The 24,908-nt window shown below is 39.3% G+C and overlaps 1 protein-coding gene across 1 annotated transcript in view; it reads left to right on the top strand.

Moving 5' to 3' along the window:
* LOC103474938 (calsyntenin-2) overlaps positions 1–23,072 on the top strand; it is a 280,040-nt gene extending 256,968 nt beyond the window's left edge. Inside the window, exons 12-17 of the mRNA XM_008426222.3 lie at positions 5,802–6,013; positions 9,538–9,708; positions 9,799–9,944; positions 11,578–11,701; positions 17,049–17,233; positions 19,605–23,072. Coding sequence (XP_008424444.2) covers positions 5,802–6,013; positions 9,538–9,708; positions 9,799–9,944; positions 11,578–11,701; positions 17,049–17,233; positions 19,605–19,817 — 1,051 coding nt within the window. The 3' untranslated portion in view covers positions 19,818–23,072. The remainder of the gene's footprint in view (positions 1–5,801; positions 6,014–9,537; positions 9,709–9,798; positions 9,945–11,577; positions 11,702–17,048; positions 17,234–19,604) is intronic.
* The last annotated feature ends 1,836 nt before the right edge of the window (positions 23,073–24,908 follow it).

Here is a 24,908-nt window from a genome sequence, read left to right as displayed (position 1 = left end):
CACCAGCAGTTTCCAGACAGCATCTCATGTAATCGTGGCCTTAGGGTTTAACGTCTTGATGAGAATAAACTGCCTCTGATATTCTTCTGCTCCAGTTGCAATTTTTCTGCTGCAGATGTTGAAATTGGAACCTTAGGATAGATAGAAAAATTATACTGCCCACAAATGCATAAACCCTTATTAACTTATTAACGGCAGTGAATATTTTAATAAAATGGTTTAAAATCATTTGGCGAACTTCTTTTTTTTTTTTTTTGCTCTTACATTTAAAAGGCGAGCATCTGTATTGAGTATTTAATAAACCTAGAGGGGCTTTGCTAATGACCTTTAATTCTACCCATTTATCAACCTTAGACCACTAAACAGTTTGCCTCTGGCCATAGTTGTGTTACTGTTTCATCTACTTTGAGTTAACAACAGCAAATGTGTGTTAAGCGTGTTCTGGATCCTTCTGCTGATCTAATTTTTAGCTAGCGGTTTTACTGCTCCGTCCAGAAGAACGTCCAGCAGAAACACTGGCCTGTACCATTTATTGTCAGTAAGTATTAGAGGCATGATGTAAGCAAAATAACTGTAAACACAATAGAATTTGGAAACAGGCTGACCACGAAATGAGATTACTGGCTGTGAATCAGTTGTGTCTGAACTAAACTGCAAAGTTTAAGTACTTACACTCCATCTTTTTTATTTCCAAATAAAAATGCAATAAAAAATAACTTCTCTATAAACAAAACTGAATATTTTAATAAAGCAAAGTACTTTGAGTTTTGTATAAAAAAGGGGACTTGTAAATTATTACAGACCAGAAACAAAAATGGTTCTGAATGTGTGCCTTATTATTTATTATTATTTTTTATTTTTTATTGTTCTAGGGATGGTTTTAGTCAATTCTCATCAACAGTATGTCAGATATGGATCATTCTTTAATCTCAAAATGCTTTATTGAAAAAAGAACATTTTGTTGTAGCAAACATTTTCCATTGAAAGAGGTTTTACATTTTTAAAAAAGACAAAATTATCTGCACTTTGGACACCTCTGCTGTAAATCCAAACAATTAATTTTGCAGGATTAGAGACAATAGTTTTTTTAACCAACTCTCAGAAAATTCACTTAGCTTCTTTTTAATATTAAAAAGTAAAATGTTTACTCACCCTGTGCATGATGTCATGTTTTCTTTCTTTTAATAATGCAATTCAACCTTTCCGTCTGCAACACAAGATAGTCATACAAAACGCAGCTTCTTTGAATATCTACAATAACAATTGGAGATTGAGGGAATAATACTTTTTAAAGAATATATGCTTTTGCACCTCAGTGCAGTTAAATTCATTTTGTATCGGCCTACCAATTAGCTCTGTAGAGCTCAATATAATAACGCTATATATCCCATAATGCACAAAATAGCTGCTCACAGTTCCAGCCATGGGTCCAAACAAGCTTGTGTGAGAATCAGATGTATAAGGAAACTTGCCAGACTTTCTATGTAGTCAAGCAATGGAAAAACTCAGTCAGCCTTGGCTTGTGCACATTTTAAAAATAACATGGGCAAAACTTAATCTGGAACTCTTTCATAATCCATTCGCTTCTGATGCAGAGAGGTGCCTGTACATGCAGATGGACCTAATGGAGCTGCAGAGCAACAGCACACATCAAATTATGACTCCACGGGTCCAGCACAGCTTTTCTGCTCCATTCCCAAAATGATGCCCCAACTGCCTTCAAGCTGCTTCAATGCTCTGCTTGTTTGTAATAGAGGCTTGTGTGAGTGAGCGTACCTGGTGGGGAAGAAGGAGATGACGGACGCACAGAAGCTTTCTGACTGGTCTGTCACTCCAAAGTATTCTAAGGTTTCCACGACTCAAAACCTAACAACACACATTAATTCATTTCTTGCCAAGAAAAAGGCAGAAAGAGCAGAAAAAAGCAACATAAACTGTTATTTTTGTGTGTGTGTGTGTGGGGGGGGATTGCTTGTCTTCTGCAATATCAGCACAAACTTAAGTTTCCATCAGATTTTTATTTTATCATATATTCTGTTCTTACTTGAATATGTTTTTTTTTACAAAATAACTTTTACATGTAATGCATTGCCTCGCCACCTGGATCTAACGAAGCATCCTATTGGATAATTACTGCATGGCCGACTGCCTTTCAGCTGGCAACAAGTTTTTTAACCCCAACTGATGCGATGAGTAGCTTCTCATTTCTTAAACAACCATGTGGAAAGAGACATGCTGTAGTTGTGGAAAAGATGTTATTATGGTAGAAAGGGTCAAATCATTGCCAAGCACCAAGCAGAGAAAACATCTAAAGAGATTACAGACACTACTAATTGTGGATCTTAAACCAGTTTCAGGTTTGAAAGATTCCAGTTAACATATTTTTCCATATATTTAAACACACAACTATAATAAAGATATGACAGTGATATATAGTTGGTGAATATCATTTATGTATTATTTAAAATTAATTGGTCACCCAATTTTTGTTTTTGCAATTTATTAAATATGTTTGCTGGATAATAACGTTAAGCTGAAAGAAGGAAAATTGCAATGCATGATTAAAATCTCAAAATTATTGCGACAGCTTTCCAATTGAGGGTGTAAGTACAACAAGGCTGGCTTTTCCTTCTTAAAGTCCCTCAGTGGTTTTAGAAAGGCTTTACCACCTTCTCAATTTCACTAAATTTCAAATCAATTCAAAAATATTTTGTTTTTTCAAAGGGAAATTTAAACATAACTCACATAATCCAGGCACTTACTCCTTTTCCCAGCATTTCATTTCTGTTCTGATGTAATGGTGGGATCAGTGTGAGATGTTTTTCTTCAAAAATCTGAAAATTGGGGCATTTAACATGTAAAATTTGAATCTATGGGCTTAATTTATATAATTGTAAGAAGAAAAAAAAACTGACTGAACTCTGAATGATGAAATAAAAAGTAAAGCTTTGAAGTTCTTGTAAATCATTTTTGAGTTTAAATGCAAATAAATTTTTTTTTTTAAAAAACAACTAAGAAAGAGCTTGAGATGGGGAAAACATTATGCTGATGTGTGTCATGGATTGGCGTATTGCAGCATAATTTACATCAGGACGTAGGTGGGAAAAGACAGATAATGCCTTGCAGCGTAAACTGTACGTTCCAGGTTTCCAATCCAGGAAAGGAAACATGTCATCGTTTCCTGTAGCTGCCGCAGAGGCACAGTATGGAGGGAAAGCTCTGATGTCCCTCCCACCGACACGTCTGTGTGCTTGAAAGGCCTTTGGTGAAACGTAAAAGCAAAAATCCGGCATGTTTGTTCAGCTCCCACCACAGCATCACCACCAGCTGCAGCATCCATCCCTCGCCCCGCCCGCCAGCTTCCATTCTCGTTTTAATAGCTCCTGTTTTCCATGTGATTGATGTTCAACCTGCAGTCTTCCACCAGTGCATCCGTCAGGCTTCGCATCGTTCCTGTACGCGTACATGTGTGAACATGGCAGATGTATGTCTGTGTATGGGTTACGGATAACGCTTACCCAGGCTTCATTGTAAGATCACAGCTAATTCTAAGCTCTCAACGAGCTCCCACCCATTAAATGTTGCCAGTGGAAGCTGTGTGTTTATGAGGCGGGTATTGAAAACAAGTATAGTCCTGCAGCTCTGATTCTACTCAATAAAAACTAACGTGACAGAATGTATTACCCTCTAAATAACTGTAGTAATTACAGCATAGATCTTTCTACGATGTTTTTTTTTTCTTCTGTGAGCTATCAGAGGTTTGATTGGAGGTTTACTACACCCTCTGGCAAAAAAAAACAAACATGGTGTTGCAGCTCTTGGATGATATTTAGTCTGTTGTAACAAAATAACCTTCTGAAATGTGACTGCAAATTATCTTCTGGGTTTGTAAAATACAAAATATAATGTGTAGGCAACGTTTATTGGCACCCCTGGCAAAGATGGGTTCAAAGAATTGAAATATATTCATAATTTTACTTCAGCAGCATGCTTTGAAACACTAATAAACTCAAACATTGAGTATATTTACAACTAGTGGTAATTTTGCTGTTAATGCTTCCCCACTGGTAGAGCTCAAAATGTTTGGAGCATTCAGAGATGGATCTTTGGAGTTTTGAGTCATAGATTGCTGTGAAAGATGGCTTAGTTTTGTACCTGATGAGCCACGTTTGGGTTACTTTTTCCATTTCTTGTGGATCATTATCCTGATTTGGTATAAGCTACCAGATTTCTAAGAATCCATGGACTCAAGATTCCCTTAACTTTTGAAGTAGCAGGCCCACAGCATGACAGATCCCCCACCATATTAAATATGGACATGATAAGATAAGATAAGATGCATATGAGTTGTCATCCAGGCTTGTGGCCAGACCCAGAAAGAAACAGGCCTGGGCTTTATGTCATACGCTCAGTATGAACAGAAAGTTGCAGATTACTTATGAGATGTTCTTAAAAGCAAAGAAGGAAAGTCTGCATTTAAGAACACTGCTCTAGTTTTATCTATCTGAAAAGAGTTTTAGGGATATAAATATTTATCCATTTTAGTTTTACTAAAATATTCAAAACTGCAATGAGAGAATAACTAATTTCAATGCTTTTACAATTCTTAACCAGAGGTCCTGGCAAATGTTGGGCAGCACTGTTCATAAAAATTAAATATCCCTTGATGTGGCAATCAATTGCAAATACGTATTCACATTAATCATCATCATCATCATCCTGCAATTTGTGGATCTTATTGAGCTGTGACTCTGAGATGATTGACAGGAAACAAGCCCTCAACAGTTTACACAGTGGAAAGGTTACAAAGCTCCTTTAGGAGGGCAAATTAACATGTGGAATGGCAAGAAATGAAGCACAAAAAACAAAACCGTGCAGAATATTGTTTGTTTTTGGTGAAATTGAAGAATCCAAATATTCAAGCTGATATAAAATTCAGATGAAGTACTAATGTATTTGTTTCTTATTTTTTCTGTCTGTTCACGCACATAATCTGAAAAATTATGTGCCAATTAGTGCAACAATATCAAGCATTTTTAGTGGTATGTTTGACAAAGCTAAACAGTCTTCTGTCAAATGTTTACTTTTTTTGTTGCCCAATAGGAAACAACTCATTGTGCGATCTCCATGACCGGTGATTCCATACTTTTGCAAGGAGTTGTACGATTTGGTGCCATAATTGTTTGTTTTGGTTTGTTCTCTTGCTGCCATTACTGATTGTGAATTTTTCCCCCCCTTTGATTTTGCAAAATCAAAAAGAGGGAGACAGTTTGTAGTGAACAACTTCCCAAATCTGGAGTCTGAAAATAACCCAGTAAAAAGTTTTAACGACCAGAACACTAAAGGGTCTTATGGATGCTGCTTCTTTATCTCGTGTGAACCTGAAAGCTCCAAAGCTGCTGTTACGACTGAATTTGGGGGACAATAAAATATGTCTTAATTGCCCCCCATTTGGGGACAGTACAGAATATTTCTATTCTCAAAGCGATTGTAATATTAGTTCAAAACCTTTTTCCTTCAGCACTGATTTTTAACTCTACTGTTTTCATTTGGGGACAAACGAAATGGAGCATCCTACTATCCTCTTTTTTTACTCTGCCTGTGGTCCAAGCTTTGTTGAAGTGTCTGTGACCCTGAACCCCTGTCGCTTATCAAATAATAGTCACAAACTAAAACCTCACTGTGACACAGCACAAAGAAGCGCCGTTTTGATGTCATTTCCACCAACCTGTGCTTGGTGATTCAGCCCGCTGTTCTTTTCTTCTTCGTCTCACTCCTTTGTTCCCCTCTGTTTGGTCTAGGTGTTTTGGTGAAGACACGTGTATCACCATCCCCAGCATCGAGGCGGTGGTGATGGTGCTGCAGCCCAGTGAGCCCAGGATCACCATCAGTGGGGTGGAGAGACTCAGCCAGTCGGCCTCAGACTTCAGAGCGGCCGGAGGCGTCTCTCTATTTCAGGACCTCCACATTATCAGCACAGTCACCAGGGCAGACACCGCCCCCCGTCACACAGGTAGGACCTTTCCACACACTCACACTATGATTTTGTTAAGGCTACATTCCCTATTTTGTAAGCCCCTGAAGTCCACATTGTGAACACAAGCATTCCAATCTCTCATACAACATGGAAGAAGGTCTGACTATCTCACAAAGTTTTTAGATTGAGTGTGTACCTCCCTCTAGGTGGAAATCTGTCTTGGGTAAATATTTCAGCAAGTGTTTTTCATATTCATGGTGTGTTCGCTCATTCATGAAGCCCACCAGCACATTCACATATCACCTGTCTCGCTAAGCAAACCTTCAGAGAAAGATAAACATTTCATAACACCTCCTGAGACCGTGGATAAGCAGATGCTGCTTTCATCCGCCGCATCTGCACAATCCGTCAAGTCAAAGCATCAAACCACCGTGCTCTCACTCTCACAATGGCAAATTCTCCAACTTGGGATACAAGTTGTTTTTTTTTTTTTCTTAAACATGTAATGAGGACAGTCCTTCATGGTAAATTGTTTTCAAAAACAGTTACCATCTGTTCATGTACGGTACTTTGTAAAAAATATTCACACCCCTTGAACCTTTCCCCATTATGCCACAAACACAAACTAATGTTTTTTAGTAAGACTTTTACTGTAATAGACCAGGCTGCATGTTTTTTGAGACAAGGGGAGAGAAAAATATAAAGTCATGACTTTGACTTTATTTTATTTCCAAATGTTTGGTATGCGTTCATATTTAGACCCTCTGAGTTAATATAAAACCAACTTTGGCTTTGGAGGTGTGTAACCACCAGTTTAGTACATCTAGAGACAAAATGTTCTGCTAGTTGTTTGCAGAATAACTCAAACTCAGATTGTCTGGGGAGAGACTGTGTTATCTAGGAGCACTGTGAGACGTTTAAAGCTTGGAATATTACGTTCTAACCAAACCCAGCTGTAAACTTCTTCATAAGTTTACAGCTGGGGCCACGTGGACAGAGTAGTCGTCTTGTGATTGGAATGTTATAGGTTCGATTCCAGCTTCCTCCTGCCTCATGTCGATGTGCCCCTGGGCAAGGGACTTAACCCCAAATTGCCTACCGATCTGCGTATCGGTGTATAAATGTGTGAGCGTTTGTGAGTGCGAATGGGTGAATGTGACTCTAGTGTAAAGCGCTTTGAGTGGTAAAAATGATTGGAAAAGCGCTATATAAGTTCAGTCTATTTACCATAACTTTCTCACTGACTTGTCTGTTATGATCCTTGGCCTCCATGATGCCATTTGTTCTCTATGGTTCTCTAACGAACCTCCGAGGCCGTTAGAGAACAGCTGGATTTATACTGAGACTATGTTTTTGTAAACACACCTTTTGACAATAAAAAGTATGGGTGGGAGTTACTACCATTAGTAGTGGTTGTTGTAAACTTTACTACAAATATGAAGATCCATTTCTTAGTATTTGATCCAGGAAATTGGTTATTATAATGCAAATGTTAATAAAATAATAAAGACAAATATCAAAAGCAAAGAACACGAAGTCAATCACATTTACAGAGGATATGTGATTGGAAAAGAAGTGGAAAGAAGTACAACTTATTTGATTCCACCTCTTCTGCAAGTCAAACATAATTAACCCGAAACAATTTATCTCCCGTTAAAGTCCCGCTGCGATCGCTCACAGAGGCTTAAACCTGCATAAACTGGAAACACAATGACATCCAAACACAAGCCTGAGAGAGCTGTAACCTAAACGATGCCCCTTTAAGGGTGAGCAGCTCTTCTCAGCAGCAGTAGCTGCGGTGAAAGCGAGAGCCTTTTGTTCTGATTACTCCCCACCATGTTGAGTCATTCACCTGCAGCAGAGTCCATCCATCCCTCTCTACACCAGTCTGCAGGTATTAGTCCCTCCAGTTCCTCTTTATCACTCAGCAACTGCAGACCTCCTGCCGCTAAATACGGCCTGTAGCTGCCCGAGGGCTGATTCTTTCTGTTGCGCTGCCTTGACCGGTGGCAAACGAGTGCGACTGTTAAATCTCACCAGCTCCTGTTCTGTCCAACGATCAGACCACAGAGGCAAGAAACCGCCCGCCTCGCCTCGCAGCCCTGCCGCTGGCAGTCAATTAGGAACAGATAAGCGGGGCGGGAGGGAAATTTTATCCCTCCATTGTGCGTAATGTGTGAAGGAAGAGGAGCGGAAAGTGGCTTTGCTTTCAGGGAGTCAGAGGAACTCTTTTTGCAAGTGAAATGGAAACTACGGCTGGGAGGGAAAGATTAGCAGCAAACCAGAGAATGGAGAGAACGGAAGACGGATGGATGGGAAGAGTTTATAGAAATTTGTCAGGGAGGAGTTACATTAAAGTGTCACAATGGGTAGATTGTGTGCTCTGTCAAAGCCTAAAGGATTTAAGATAAACTGCGGATTTCTTTTGCGAGACATGCCCTAAGTTTCTTTTCTGCGGATGTTTATGACACTTTGTCTCCTTGCCATTGGTTTGTCTTCTACTTGACCTGACACAGCACTTCGTTGCGTCTTCCTCCCACTAATTCCCCAAGATGTCTTTTTCCAGACTGATTCAGATGATTCTGAAAGTCACCGTCTTTTATGCTCGATACTTTGGCACTTTTTCCCCAGCCATCTGTCTTGTCTCAAATGTCCTTCTTTGCTATAGAGGTCACTGTTTCCTTGTTCCTTTGGTGTTCAGCTGCTCTCTCAGGCTCTTTTTATCTGAACTCTTTTCTTTGTGATCCTTCCTACAATCAGCTTTATATTATGCTAGATTCCACTGTTGAAGGGTGTGTGGAAGATGGAGTCATGTTCTGTTGGAATTTTGATTGATCAAGTTTATTTCGTTTCACTTTTTTTTAATTAAAGGAATAATTATTGGGTGTAATGATGCATATTTTTGCTTCAACATTCCCAGCATTACATTTTGTTTCCATTTTTGTTTTTTCTCTCAGGTTTAGTCTGAGAAATCCCTACAGTTCTATTTTCAGTCCTAAATTGTTGTTTGTAGTAGTCAGTAGTAGTATTCAGGTGCTTATGCTGTAGAACATTGGCTTTTCTTCTAAAATAACTGGAAAAATATCTGCTAACTTTAGCAGGTTTTTTTATTCTTATTCTCTTCTTTGTGCTTCCAGTTCCTCTTTGACCATTTACCAATTTGTCCAAAATCCTTTGCTTGTGTGATTATTTGCTGCCGTGAGACTCTGGCCAGCTGGCTAATTATTGCATTAGCATGAAAAATGCTAGTTCATAACCTTTGGGCTATTTCAGCTCCACGCATTAACAATATGAATATTCCACACACTAATAATGTAATTCTGATTTATTCATAATATATTATGCAACTATACATACCTGAACTTTTATGTATGATTTTGACCTATTGTGGACTATTCCAAAAATAAATTCAAAATGATGTTACATAATCCTAACTGAATATTTTTGACCGGCGTTGTAAAGGAACAATTTATAACAAAGGTATCTGCCAGCGTAAAATCTCTTCTGCATGCTTAAGCGCCAAAGAGTAAGATCTTACCGTGATGTTTCTGTTTGCAAAGCTCATCAACCCGGCGTCCTGGAGGAGATCATCCATAACTTGGACTACTGCGACATTCTTGTGTTGGGGGAGGAGCTAAACCCAAAGCAAGAATCTCTCCAGCTGCAGCTGAGCTCGCTTCTGGGAAAACACCTCGACGCAACCAACTCCACGTCCGGCATGTCCATATATGGTAGGTGACCGAGATCAAAACCACTCTGTTGTGCCTGCTGCATGTATAGAATACTTGTAGCAACAACACCTCTACTGTCCCTGTTCACAGGCGTGGACTCCATGACAAACTATGAGCAGGTGATCAGACAGGTACATTACTACCACCTGCAGCCCGGACAGCTGACAGAGAGGAGGTTTCGCCTGACCTGCTCAGAGCTCAATGGCCGCTACACCAGCAACGAGTTTACCCTTGAGGTCAGCCATCCAGCAGCTTAATAGAGTTTTTTTTTTCTGTATTATTTTTGTTTTCTCTGTAGCTTGTTAGACTTTTTATTGTTTATATGCGCTTCACCTGCCGTTATTGTGCCCCTGTGGGTCATTTTGACTTGAAATCATCAATTTGTTGATAGCCGAGGCAATAACAAGCAGCAAAAATGGGGTACATGGTTTGAATCTAATTTAACATAAATGCGACTAAATGTTTGCTTTAGGTCTAAATGAAAATAGTCTCAGAAACAAAGCTGCTCGCGGCAGACATTTTGAGGACTACAATGAGGATTTTAAGAATCCACTTTTAGAGGACAGCTTCATTCCCTGCTTCTTTGAATCTCTATAGCTGAGGCAAAAAGAGTGCAGGTCTGAATGGCTCACTGCAATATTATAGGCTCAATAATGGCAGTTACACAAGCATCAAATAGGACATGAACATGACTTTCACCGGCTGCAGCAATACAGATTTTCAGAATTGCTGTTGTTCGCCATCTGCAAAAATAACAAGAAACCAAATAGTTGTTTTCTCTTTTCATCACATTGTTTGACATCTGCAACTAAGCCAGAAAGCAGAAAGGTCAATGTTAGATAATCTGTTGGTGCAAATAAGTCTTAATCAAAATAAAAAGTTGTCATGTCCAAACCAGCATTATTACAATTTTACTCAGTGCTTTGGTTTTAGCCACCATATAAGGATAACAACATGTGGATAAGTCAAGCACCTTGAGTCAATGTTCCAACATAGATGTAATGTGGAGAACATGCAGAGAACGGAAAACTAAAGTGACATTCTCACAAAGAGCGCCGTCTGCGACCTTCACTACGTTTCTATCTATGGTTGCCATGTTAGACATAAACCTGGGAGCTGCTTGGAGAGGTCCGACTTTTCAATTTCAGGGGCCATTTGTCTTTCATTTCTTGCAAATTGAACAGTTAACATACAGATCAATGATCAATATGTGAACCGAATTACTGGAGATCTAAATCAAGCCATTTGTTCTGAGTTTTTAACTTTTTTGTCATTGACAGGAAACATTAGAATCCGCACATTTTCTTATGACATGATATAGTCAAGGAAGCTTTATGGTAAATTTGAAATAGTAAATGTAAAATTAATAGTAACAGCAAGTTCTCACATGTATCAGTATTCTTGCAAACTTCACTAAAGGGCATCCACAACATTTTCTTTGTCACATGAACTGGGCCAATTGGCAGTTCAAGAGAAAAAGAGAAAATGAGTTTGTTGCACATTCAACAGTAGTCAGACAGCTGTTTCACATAACAAAGAAAGGAAACGGAGCATCAGCTTGTACATCTTTTTCCTCCGAAGCATTCTGCACCAGGTCAAGATCACATTTATTTATATATAACACGTTTCCAAACACTCAAGGTGCACAAAATGCTGCACTTAGACAGCCTTTTCTAGCAGCAAAAAACATTTACACATGATAGCTGCCGGCTCTTACCTGATGAGTGAGTCACAGTTCGTCTTCCTGACTGGAACAAACATTCACTTTCTTCTAGCTTGCCTGGAGGAAACCTCTGTTTGGGTTGAATGGTTTAAACATTTAAAGCCAGGAATCCTGGTTCAACCTGATTTCGTTTGTCCTTCCACCAGGTGAGCGTCTGGCACAGCTCAGAAACAGAGGAACACATCAGTCACATGGTGGCCCCGCCGCAGTACATGCAGGTGGTCCACCACCCATCCATGATCAGCGACCTTTACCCCAACCATGCTTCAGGTAGGAAAACACGTTTGTAAGATTTCAGTACCAAACAGCAAAGCAAGCGCCGGTTGCAGGATTTCAGTTTTGTTCCGATTTCCATTTTCAATGTATTTTAATGGGATTTGTGTGAGGAACACAAAGCATTGCATTGTTATGAAATGGGGGAGGGGGGGGCATGGGGGAACCACACTTGATCTCTGGAAAATTTAAATCGAAGTAATTCTGAAAGCCTGACTAAAAAGGCAAATGAATCAAAAATCATGTCAGCTATCTGTTGTGGGGTAAAAATGTAGAGATCCAAGAGAATTCCTTTTTCTAAGTTTGTTTATGACTCTGTTGCTCAAGGGGCTGCTTTCGAACGCCACTCTTGCTCTTCCCTCTGAGCATCCGAGTGGATTCTACTTAGAGTCCTGGAGAGTTCAGTGGCTGAGGCTGTTAACAGAGCAGATAGCTGGAGTGTGTGTGTGTGTGTCCGTGGAAGGAGGTCAGAAGAACAAAGAGGGCGGAGAGCGGCTGAGCAATCAGCGTATGGCAAAAAGCTAAATACTCAACAAAGAGAGATCCCCAACTCTTTAGGCACATGTGCCTGCTGCTGTGGACTCGCCGTATGTTGAGTGCGTGGAGGAGGTGGTGATGCTCTTGTGTGAACGGAGACTTTCTGCATGAAGCACTACTCAGAAGATCAAAGGCCCTGAATTTGGTATGAAAATCTACAAACTAGACTGAATCAAATGATCAGTTGAAGAGTGCTCTGTGAGCCGTAGTCTCATTAACCGCACGCTTCCACTCACCAGGAAGGACTGCTGGAGAGAGGGCCGGCACAGAGGAGTCACGCATCTTCCAGGCGGCTGGAGATCAGAGTGAACCAAATAAACAACTTCAGTACCAGAGCCATGCCTCAGCATGTGCTGCAACATGATGATGTGCCTTTGTAGCCCTCCGTCACAGGCTTTCCATAAGTAGAGATAAGTCTAATGTAGATTAAATATGATTGTTTTTGTATGAGGCAAAAAGCAACTCTTTTAGATAATAGATCTATTTGCAGTGTTTAGATTTGGGTACAGCCTGATCTGATTTAACAATCAGGCTGTACCTAGCCTGATTGTACAGCCTGGGGGGCGGGGGGTTCAGGATGCTAAAATACACAGTCTGAAGAGTATCTGCTCTGTTTTCAGAATAAAATATTTTGCACTCAAACATGGTGAGTTGTACTGGCATGCTCACCATGAGAACTGTACACACTTCATTCAGAATGTTTAATTCTAGACTTTAACCTTAAAATCTGATTCAACAAACTCGTCTAAAAGGGTTATTAGTAGAGGTATGTGATACTGCATATGTTAGTATTGATCTAATACCAATTAAATACAAGGATGGTATTGCCAATGCCAATAACGATATTTTTAGTTTACGCTTGACATATCGTCAAACTTCTGACTTTTAGGTGCTTTTTGTTTTCTTTTGTTTCTCCTTCAGTTGTTTTGTTCAACTCTAGGACATACAGTAATTTAGACCTTAATAACATGCTGATATATAAAAAATTAACAATAGAAAAAGCAAAACATAAAATACACAATTGCAAAGTGCAAAATAATATATGAGAGAAAATTAAACCAATTTGATTCATGACAACTTGAGTTGTTATACATCTTTTTACTTGCGCTTCACATTTAAGTGCTTTCTTGACTTTTACATGAAATCCCAGTATAATACATTGTGTGTTTGTAGTTTTTAATGATGTGATGCAAAGGAAAAAATGTATATATATATATATATATATATATATATATATTTTTTTTTTTTTTTTTTTTTTTTACCACAGTTTGCTTGGGCAACTGATATTGATAATATCAATAATGGTGAATTATAGTTCTCAAAAATAAAATTTCAAGGCAGACTTTCAAGCTGAACAACTTAAATATATCTAAAAAGTGACACTTGAAAGATATTTTCAGCTGCTATATGGATGCTTTACATTATGCTTTCCATCTGTCTGAGCTTTTTCACCAACGTTCATCTCATAATGTTTATCATGAGAATCAACCAAAGCAAAGTAAAGGTCAGGATTAGGGGGCAGTTTGAGCTCAGGTAGGAAATGCGGGGCTCTATTAAGGTTTTCTTATGATTCTTTTACCGTCACTCTTCATTTCAGGCATGGACTAAAAATAGAAGAGAGAAATACCTTCTTGTGCTGCCTACAGTTTGAACGTGGATAATTAGGAGAGAATACTGATTACTGAAGATTCACATACCAACCCAATTCTGACAAGAGCAATAAATGTTTTAACTCACCTGAGGGAGTTTATGAAGAGTTCACAGACAAATGCAATTATAAAGCAAAAAATCAGATAAGTTTTGACAGATTCTTTTCAGGAAGAGCCTAAAATTTACCGGGGAAAAAAAAAAGTAGAGAAGAAAAATCTGAATTATTAAAGAAGCCCATTCTGGCATATAATGATCTAATTTGATTCAGGGAGACGATTAACAGTCACAGAGTAATGGCTGCATAACCTGAAACAAAATATCTTAAGAGAAGAGGTGTGGACTCAAGTCACAAATTTAATGACTTAAGACTCGACTTGATAAAAGCATTAAACCCTTTGGGCTTGACTTGGACTTTCACATTACTATTTAATCTGAATGTTTTGTGACAGTAGCTGTTTGTCCAAGTGGGTTAACGGATAAAGAACTGTCAAAGAAAACAGCAAAGTGATCCGACAGGGCAATATCAGTTACAGAAACATTGGAAATACTCACAGCCTTACTGATAACCAGGTCCAGTGTGTGTCCCTGAGTGTGTGTCGCTTGTTTGACATGTTGTGTTAGACCAAAACTCTCTAATATATTACAGAGCTTTATAGCCCCTCGGTCTTGGGGGTTGTCATCATGAATGTTGAAATCACCGACAATTATCAAACAATTGTAATCAATACATATGAGAGATAGAAGCTCATTGAAGTCTTTTCATCAACGGGGGTACTCCAACCCGATCCCCTTTTCAACAGTGGGGGAGAGGCATTAAAAACACAGGGGAGGGTGCATTAAAAACGAAGACAGTGAGACAAGAAATAAAAAGAAATTAAAAACATTAAAGATTTAAAAAGAAATTAAAAACATTAAAGTCATAAAAACATGGAAGACATCAAAACCCGCACTCTAACCCTAATTTAGCCATAAGCAACTCTAAACAGGTGGGTTTTAAGTTGAGATTTAAAGGCACCCAGTGTTTCAGTTGTTTTACAGTTTTCTGGAAGTTTGTTCCAGATCTGTGGTGCATAGAAACTGAATGCTGCTTTTCCTCATCTGGTTCTGGGGATGCAGAGCAGACCAGAACCAGAAGATCTGAGGGTTCTAGACGGTTGGTACAACAATAACAGATCTTTAATGTATTGTGGTGCTAAACCGTTCAGTGATTTATAAACTAACATCAGTATTTTAAAGTCTATTCTTTGAGCTACAGGGAGCCAGTGTAGGGACTTTAAAACTGGTGTTATGTGCTCTATCTTCCTGGTTTTAGTGAGAACCCGAGCAGCAGCATTCTGGATCAGCTGCAGCTGTTTGATTTGTTAGTCAGACCTGTGAAGACGCTGTTGCAGTAATCAATGCGGCTAAAGATAAACGCATGGATGAGTTTCTCTAGATTGTGCTGAGACATAAGTCCTCTAATCCTGGAGATGTTCTTCAGGTGATAGAAGGCCGACTTTGTGACTGTCTTAATGTGGCTCTGAAGGTTCAGGTCAGAGTCCATCACTACTCCCAGGTTTCGGGCCTGATCGTTGGTTTTTAGTTGTAATAACTGAAGCTGTGCATTGATTGTGGTTTGCTCCTCTTTAGGTCCAAAGATAATAACTTCAGTTTTGTTTCTGTTCAGCTGGAGAAAGTTTTGGCACATCCACACATTGATCTGTTCTAAGCATCTATTCAGTGATTGGATGGGTTCAGAGTCACCTGGTTGATAAGGGTAGCAGGTTGGAGTCCCCCCCGTTGTTGAAAAGGGGAGCAGGTTGGAGTCCCCCCCGTTGTTGAAAAGGGGAGCGGGTTGGAGTCCCCCCGTTGTTGAAAAGGGGAGCGGGTTGGAGTCCCCCCCGTTGTTGAAAAGGGGAGCGGGTTGGAGTCCCCCCCATTGTTGAAAAGGGGAGCAGGTTGGAGTCCCCCCGTTGTTGAAAAGGGTAGCGGGTTGGAGTCCCCCCCACTTTTGAAAAGGGGAGCGGGTTGGAGTCCCCCCGTTGTTGAAAAGGGGAGCGGGTTGGAGTCCCCCCGTTGTTGAAAAGGGGAGCGGGTTGGAGTCCCCCCGTTGTTGAAAAGGGGAGCGGGTTGGAGTCCCCCCCGTTGTTGAAAAGGGGAGCGGGTTGGAGTCCCCCCCACTGGAGTTTTTTTATTTTTTTATTTTTTCTGCCAATTCGAAGGGTAGAACTTTGACTTGGCGGGAAAATTACTGGGGGGTTTTTTATTGTTTATTCAATGTTGCATAACTGTATTTTTGTGTTTATTGATGTAAAGCACTTTGAAATGCCTTGCTGCTGAAATGTGCTATACAAATAAAATTTGATTGATTGATTGATTGATTTTGAGCTTGAACTGTTTCAAAAGTACCGCCATGCGGTTCTGACCATTTGTTAGTGTTTCCTCATCCTGCATGCTGCTGTTGTACCTGCTTTTCTTCTGCACCCCTCGATGAAACAGAGACACACTGGTGGAAAGGTTATTTAATTAATATGTCACTAATAAAGAGGATCACATGTTTTTAGAATCCATTAAGGATAGCTTTATTAATTGCCAGGCAGTTTATGATAATTTACCATAACCCAATATATAACACTAGACAGAAAAATACTATTCTAAATGATGGATTAATGAATCTTAGTTTGATAAACATGTAGACTGCCAACCACAGCAGAGAGGCGACAACTGCTGATGTTGTCTCTCTACAATATCAGCAGTTGTAGAGAAAGTGAAAGGTCACTTTATGACCTTTCACTTGATGAGTCAAAGGTCACAAAGTGACTAATGTATGGGTAATGTTTTCTTAACTTCTAATCATGGAGCCTAGAAAGGTTGGAACTTAGATGCAGTGTATGACTTGGAGTTGACCCAGAACATGCATGTCTTTGGACTTTGGACTCAGCTCGGAACCTTCATATGTTAACTTGGGATTTGATTTAAGACTTGGAAGATTGTCAGGGGGAGAGAACTTGTCTTGATTCTCTCTGTGTTTATAATTACTCATAAAAATCTCCAACTAACTTACTGTTCTTCTTAACTAACAGCAAAATAAATCCAGACTAAATGATGTCCAGCTCCAACAGAGAAGCTGCTTCTGCATCCCATCAACCTCATCTGCTTCCTCTCCTTCTGTCCTCAGGTGTTCCGAGCGCCGCCACCGTGGTGATCGTCATGTGCATCGCCGCCCTGGTGGTAGTGGTGGTGCTGGGCATATACCGCATCCACGTGACCCACCAGCAGGAGGTGAAGCAGGGGGAATCAGCGAAGGAGGCAGACACAAACTGGGAGGACTCGGCTCTGACGATTACAGTCAACCCCATGGAGGTAGGAGTGACGAGCACGTCGATGATCAGAATGTCTGCAAGATAAATGAGGCTTCCTCCAGTGTTTTAGCTGTAAGTTAGTGAAATCTAACTCCAGCATAAGTCCTTTGGTCACCAGTCAGAGATTCTCCAGATTTGATAAAATTTTGACCTGCTGATTTAAGTTTGGACGATTTTGATTTACAGTGCTCAAAATATTTATTTGAATCCTTACAGCAGTAAGTTGTCAATTTTCTTAATGCAGCATGCTTTTTGAGATTTTATAACAAAAACATAATGACTACAGAGTTGACCTTTTAGACCGTCTATTGCACATTAGCGACATAGTAAGCACAGTTATTATCATTAACTATGGATGTCAGTATCAGTGCACGCTTCCTAGGACATGTAGCCTCTTACCTTAACTCTTAGACTTCGAAAACTTCCAAAATGTTCAAATCTTGCATGTTCCATCAAAGACTGAGGAAGAAAATTCAAAAGAATAAAGCAAAGCAGCTTTTCAGCCTTCCTGGTTTTTGCTGAAGTGGGATCCAGATAAAGCCTCTCCTTCACCAATCAGACGAAGCTTATACCAACTTGTACGTGCAAATTGAAGTGCTATGGCAGATGGCTCTTTTTCAACAATGAAAGTACCAAAATGTCCAGGAGCTGCGGAAGTTCAGTGTCTGCTGTAAGTAGCCTGAACCAATACCCAACATTCATCTGGATAAAATGCTGTTGTCTATTAATTGCATCTTTCTGCATTTGTGTTTCTTTTACTTTCAGTTTTAAAACCAACATTGAAAATAGCTGATTTTCAGTTTTCTTGTTTCATTGACAACTTCCACACCAACCACAGTTAGCACTTAACCAATGTGTGTTTATTGTTTGCAAATATGTTATTTTTTTCCTTCCCAGCAGTCAGCGGGAAGAACTAGCATGCTAGCTTCATGCTAGTTCATGCTAGTTCATAAAGCATGAACTAGCTTCATGCTATATGCTGAAGCTAGTTAACTTCAGCATATAGCATGAAGGCTAACTGGATAACAAGTGGTTTATTGGGGTGATTTCTGCTGATGGTGGTGCCTTTGCCACTTCTGCTGTCGTTTTTAGGCTCAAAAATGTTACCCCTTCTAAACTAGTTGGAAATTTGATACATATTTGGTATTTGGTAACAATGCAATAAAAAAAGAAGGAGCATCAAAGATTTCTGCAGGGTATCTGGGCTAAAAAGTACAATTCCTCTGTATGATTATGAATCCTCATACCTGGAGCTTTGCGATGTCTCTGAAAACTTGGTAAAAAAAATTTGGGGAAAAGTCTTTTGAACAAAACCCAGCTGCCTGGCTCATCTTTGGCAAGCAGTTGTGAAGCATGCAAGCATGCCACAACAGTTTGGCAGACCTTCTTTTGGCTGACAAGAAAGCCCCCCTTCTGTTTGTTTTGGGATACAGAAGAAAGTCATTACACCTCAAAAATGTAAGACTCAGTCACATTTCATGTGTCTGACAAAAGGAGGACTTCAACTACTAACCCCTCACTTCAGGACTTCTTCTTAATTGCTGCCCTACCCGCTTTGATCTGTGAGGTACATCTTCCCTGAAGTGTGTGACAAATACAACCCAAACCCAGATATTTACACACACTGTTTCAAGCGACACTTGAACTTTAATTTAGACAACATTTTTAAAGTTTTAGGCCAGTTAGGACTGCCAGAATTGTCTGTTTGCAAAATGCAAGAATTATAAGCACAATATTTTTCAGAAGAGTTTTCTGTTTTTAAAGTCTGAAGTTAATATTTAGATTATAAATATGTCTTCTGATTGATTTATTCAGAGCAAGTACACTGCTTCGTTGAGTCAAATCATGCAAAAATAAAATGACATCAAAAAATATCAGGGGGGAAGTTAATTAGAAAGGCACTAAAGGACCAGGATGTGAATTTTGACATGTACTATGGTCCAGTGAAACTAAAATTGTGTTTTTTTGGCCATTTGAATAAAAAAATGAGCAGGTGAAAGCATGAGAGCACCATTCCAATGGTGAGGTACGAAGGTGGCAGCATCATGATGTGGGGGTGTTCACCACAGTAGATGCCATCATCATGAGGACGGAACAGTATGTGGTCCATGTTTTCAAAGCCCTAAACAAGGAATGAGTCACAAATCTAGCAAACTATTCTGAGAAGATTGTGTAAGGAAACCCAAAACATTTGACCCAATTCTTACAATTAAAAAAGTATTTGACCAAATACTAATTCAATTTATGTAAACATATATATATATTATCTCTCTCATTATTCTGATATAATAATTTATATGACTCTCACCTAAACAAGGAAGTTTAATCTTCCTTGTGGTGACAAAAAATGGGTTGTATTTTTGTCACCACAGAATTTGAAGAACCGCACTGCAGGGGAGGAAGAGGCCAGCGAGGAGGAGGAAGAGGACGAAGAGGAGGAGGAAGAGGATGAGGATGAAGAGGATGAAGAAGTCACCAGCGATGAATCAGATGACAGCGAGGAGGAAGTGGACGTCCAGCTACCCAGGATGCAACGCTCGAGTGAGAAGCCCCGAAGATGGGACAAACCAACAATATGCTATTGAAAACACACATTCACACACTCATTCGCTCACTCCCACACACACACACACACACATACACACACACACGCATTCTGTAACACATCCTCGATTAAATCCCACATGAGGCGGCTGTAAACAACAACAAAAAGGGGCTTCACGTGCTTGAAAAATAAAGTATTGTTGCCCCCTAGTGGAAGATTGTATGAAAACACAAACAAATGCAGATCAGAGAAACAATGGGGCGCTAGAACTGCTTCTCCAACAACAAAGCTCCACAAATCTGGGTCATTCTCGGAGAGATGATAGCTCTCCCTCATTTCTACTGTCTTCTGTGAGAACAAGTTGTAAGAAACCCATTTTTTGTCGACTCGGTCCCATCTATCCAGTTTGATGTGTAAAATTCCACAGTAAGATTTCTGATGTCCCCACATTAAAAATGCAAAACAGCCTTTATTTAAGAAAAAAAAAAATGGAGTCGCGAAAGTAAAGAAAATTAGACTATTTTTTGTTTTGTATACTTATTATTTATCTGTCTTTATTCTAGCCAATATGGCAAAGCCAGGTGATTTTACAGAAAAAGCATATTTTCAATGGTATTTTAAAAAAACAAAGAAAAAAAAAGATCAATGTGCTGTTTCAGATGTCATGTCGAATTAGCAGCCAGCTCTACGTTCTGGGTTTTTGAGAAAAGAAGAGGAGTCTCCTTGTACATTTTTATACGCTCCCTTCTTGTAAATATCAAGTATAGTAAGTGACAGCCCTCCTCATCCTCCTCCTTTATCACCGTCCTGAAATGTTCAACAACCCTCCTCTCTTCACCTGTACACACCACACGTCACCTGTTCATATGTACGGACACACTCTGATCCCTTAGCCTGCAAGAATACAACCCCCAAGTCTTCCCCCCCACCAAACTGGTTCCAAGACTAACTGGGATCCACAGCAGAATGTCTTTATGTTTGAAATGGTGAAGCATCTAGAAACCTCTTTACTGGCCTAAAATGGAGAGACCTGAGAGAAACAAGTGGAATAAAGTGATCATTTTGTCTGAAACTTTTTCTCACATCTCCTTAATTCAAGACAAAAGCAGCAAAACACCAAGCTTCACCGGTATTAAGAAATCAGAGTTAGCACTAGAATGACAGACTATTGTTATCTATCCTCTTCATGCTGTCTTAGTATCACCAGTAAGTAATGTATGTCAAGGCTTTGCAGTTGGACTCAGTATTGCAAATTTAAATCGCATTTAAATGCGATTGATATAAATAAATTGTCACCAACTGGTCTTTACAAATCCTGCTTTGTGCAGAATGCTGAGGCATTTTATACTTTTTTATGGTTTAGCTCCAGGACAAGGACATTGCAGCTGACATTGATATTAATTCAAATGTATGTGCGAGTGCTTCTGTAGGTGCTGCAGTTTTGTTGTACTAGTCAAGGATTTTCAAGCTGTCGTTTTGAGAAATGTTCTCTCAAAAATACAGATTATAGCCGCCATTATCAACAACTTTCAGGAAAAAAAAAAAAGTAATCTTACAGCTGTGAGTCTTCTTGAATTATATTAGGCGACATCCCAAGCTAAAGGATTTGAAGTTGACGTTTTAAGCTGTCTCTAGCATATTCACCATAGAGACAGGTTGAGGTTGAAAGGTCAAAAGTTAAAGAAATGATTAACTTAAGCCTAAAGTTGGCTCTATTTGCCATTTCAAAAACTATTCCACTGAGGTACAAATGACATCCTGTAGTAGGCAGCTCCGGCTTTTGCATCCGCAAAAATGTTGGGTTTGATTCCTAAAACTGGTTAAGTACAAAACATCAAAAGAAAGGAAACAACCAGCAGACTAACTCTCTGTTGATGAAATTTGAAGAAAAAGCTTGGAAACGTCGGCTGAACATACAGTTGCCTTTCTAATAGATTCTTATTTTGCTTCCTGTGACGTTTATCTAACAATTGCTAACTCTGAGTCTTCTTTCCATTAACTTCCACTTGAGATTAGCATGATCAGGGAAAACTGATCCAAGTAACTAAATACAAAGGATAGAACATTTTGAGTAGAATTGTTTGGTGTTAAAAAAACTTTATTTGTACGTTTTAAGCCGATGATGACTTGGGGTCATTGCAGGGGATCTGTAAGCATAGGGCGGGGAAACATGTTCTTTCAGAGGTTGGGAAGCTGAAACAGATTATGAGAAAGATTAAACTGGAGTCAGTCTTGTTCTGACACAATTTTACAACGTTGTCCGAATCGTCCGAATTGTGTTGTTAGTTTTGACTCTCGTTTCTGAACCAAAGATCTGCAGCTCTAGTATGACACCTGGTGGCCATAAAAATAATTGTCCAATTGAAGAATCCTACTTCACTACACATTTCCTTACCAAATGACAAACTTAAATACAAAAATATAACACATGAAGTTAAATTATAGCTGCAATAAAATGACATCAGAGAGAGAAATTTTAAACTTGTCAAATTGTTCTATTTCTTATACGTTTATCAAATCAACTGCTTATGGTCCAAAGTCATTTAAAGTCAATTCAGTCATTTAAACATATGGTTGCCAATTTCTTGTGTGTTACTTGTCATATATATTTTGCAGTATATTCTGCAGGAGTACGTAATCCTAGTGCATTTGCCTACACTTAAATCTACAAAATGGAGAGATAGTCTGGTGCAGCTGTGGGAGAAGTGGAAACAAAATGAATACACATTTCATGAGTCACTTTTCACTTGCTCAAAGACCTCAGATGGGAGTTGTTTCATATCAAAGTGAAAGGGCATTACTCTCTGACTGTGGCCATCCTGATCCAGTCTGGTTGTACCGTTTGATAGCAGAGAAACCAGTCTGATGAGGACAAATCGAAGCTTTCTTTTGTTTTTTGGCCTCTTCTAGCCTGGTGAGCCTCAAGTTCTTCTCTTGAGGGCAGATCTACTGTATGTGTGTACCGTAAGCTCTATTGTATCTCCATGTACAGCTCTCACATGTTGTTTAGGAATTTTCCTCATCTGCCTTGAAACCTGGTCTTGTGATATCACCTCCCCTCCCGCACCCCCAACTTAAAGCTTTGGTGGATTTTGCATCGGCCCGATACCCAGTGTTGTCCTGACGTTTGTTTTAGAAGAGGACATTGGAATTAACATTGAAACCTTGTATAACGTGTACATTTTTTTTTGTTTTTGTTTTTTTTGTTTGTTTTTTGGACTCTTTGTTCTGTTTTTCTTTGGAATGGTCACTACAGCACTTTCTGTAAATTGGCCAATAAAAACTTGTTTTTGAATGAAGTTGTGGGAGCTTTTTCTGGTGAGTGTAGTGAGTGAGTGTTTCTGCCGTAAGGATGGGAAACACCATCCATAAAGTTAGCTGTGCAGTGAATTCTGGGTTACTGTAATAGGTACTATATGGAGCGTAATTAGTGCCCAATGTGTACCTTTTAAGGCCTTGCTTCTAAAGACGTAATTCTTAAATAGTTATTTTTTTACCTCCCATCTTACCAGGACACCTTTACACCTAAATGTAGCAATAATTTTCGTGTTTAAACTGCTGAGAAGGAATTAAAAATTATTTTTAGGCCAATGGAATAGAAAACATCTGTTTCAAAATATTGGCAAATCTTTTGGATGTTTTACAAAGTGCTTTGCTTTGTTTGTTTTGAGCTGATGAAAGTGAAAAAAAAAATTGCAGTTCTTAAGACATGGAAGTCCTTAACTTGGTGATGTTGATATGTGTAATTAAAGGTTTAGACATTAGAACCACAGATATGAACAAACATGTGTAGTTGAGTTTAGACAGGGACTTCAATTTGGATTGTTTAAAAAGGTTTTAATTGGGATCCTTTATTTACGTAGGTAAATTGAAAACCTGGTTCTAGCTGCACTCTGGGCGCAGCTGGGCCAACGTTCCCAGCCTATAAATCTGGCTGCTCTTCCCAAAGCAAGCAGTCTGGGTATTTTTGTTGGGTGTTTGTTTTAGTTCTGGCTGACTGGCTTTGCTTACGCTGCAGCAGGCAGTTTTGTTATTAGCTTGGGATTGCCAAACTAATCACAGTAACACCTTCTTAATGAATTCAGGAAGATGGATTTTTTTTTTTGCTCCCAGCACCAGTCAGAGCTTTTGGCAACGGGAAATAATTAAAGCAAACACTGTTTTTATAGAACATCTTGGGACCAGCACAGTTAAGAATGGCGTATATTGAACACTGACATTTATTTGAATGAACACTGACGTGATTGTCCTCTTAACAAAGCAAAATGCTCTCGTTTTGTTGAAATGCCAGACCGCCGGAGAACAATAAATATGTTGTTTTCTTTTGTAAGCCACTAGGCGAATGATAAAGTAACAAAACTAATCTTTTTACAAAGGTAAAAAAAAAAACATCACTAGTTCCATGTCTAGTGGGTTGAAAGGCGCTCAACTCGCTCAGCTCCTCGTGGTCCGGTGCTCGCTCCAGACGCACGGTGAACAAATTACCTCACTGCATAACTGCGGACATTCAACACATAATCATGCGGGTGGATGTTGCTCTCAAGCTGGTTGTGACGACCCAAAGTTTCTATCATCTGGAAAATAATAGCCTGCATCTAAAACTTGAAGTTTGATGACAAGCAGGAAATTTAGCCTCACTTAAATTAGCCTGGAGGATTGCAATCCCAGATTTAGCTGTGAAATGAATTAGAGTTCAGAGGTGATATTAGTAATTCAGTTCTGAAATGATTTCATATTTTGAAATTACCCATACAACCCGAACACAGAGACACACGGGATAAACAACCATGTGCACACACACACACACACGCACACACACACCTTACGACAATGTGCAGGGAGAACATGTGAAGTCCCTGAAGGATTTGAGTGCAGCAACTTCTTGCTATGAGTCAATTGTGTCACATGCAGCATCTAAGAAGTCAATTTATTTCAGTAATTTTATTCAAGAAGCAAAACTAATATATATGTCATTTACATAACATTGAATTTTAAAGAGAAGCTGAATTTTATGTTTCCATTAGCTGTACGATTAGTCATCTTTTGCCAGAAATGTATCCCTCCGTGCAGAATAAATCAATATGATTTGTTAATTTACCTTTGCTGAATTGAAGTTTTGAATCAAACAAAC

Source organism: Poecilia reticulata, chromosome 13 (genome assembly GCF_904066995.2).
Source record: "Poecilia reticulata chromosome 13, P_reticulata-male-v2, whole genome shotgun sequence".
NCBI lineage: Eukaryota > Metazoa > Chordata > Actinopteri > Cyprinodontiformes > Poeciliidae > Poecilia > Poecilia reticulata.
Note: the sequence above shows the minus strand (reverse complement) of the source record. Positions and strands in the feature narration are given on the sequence as shown.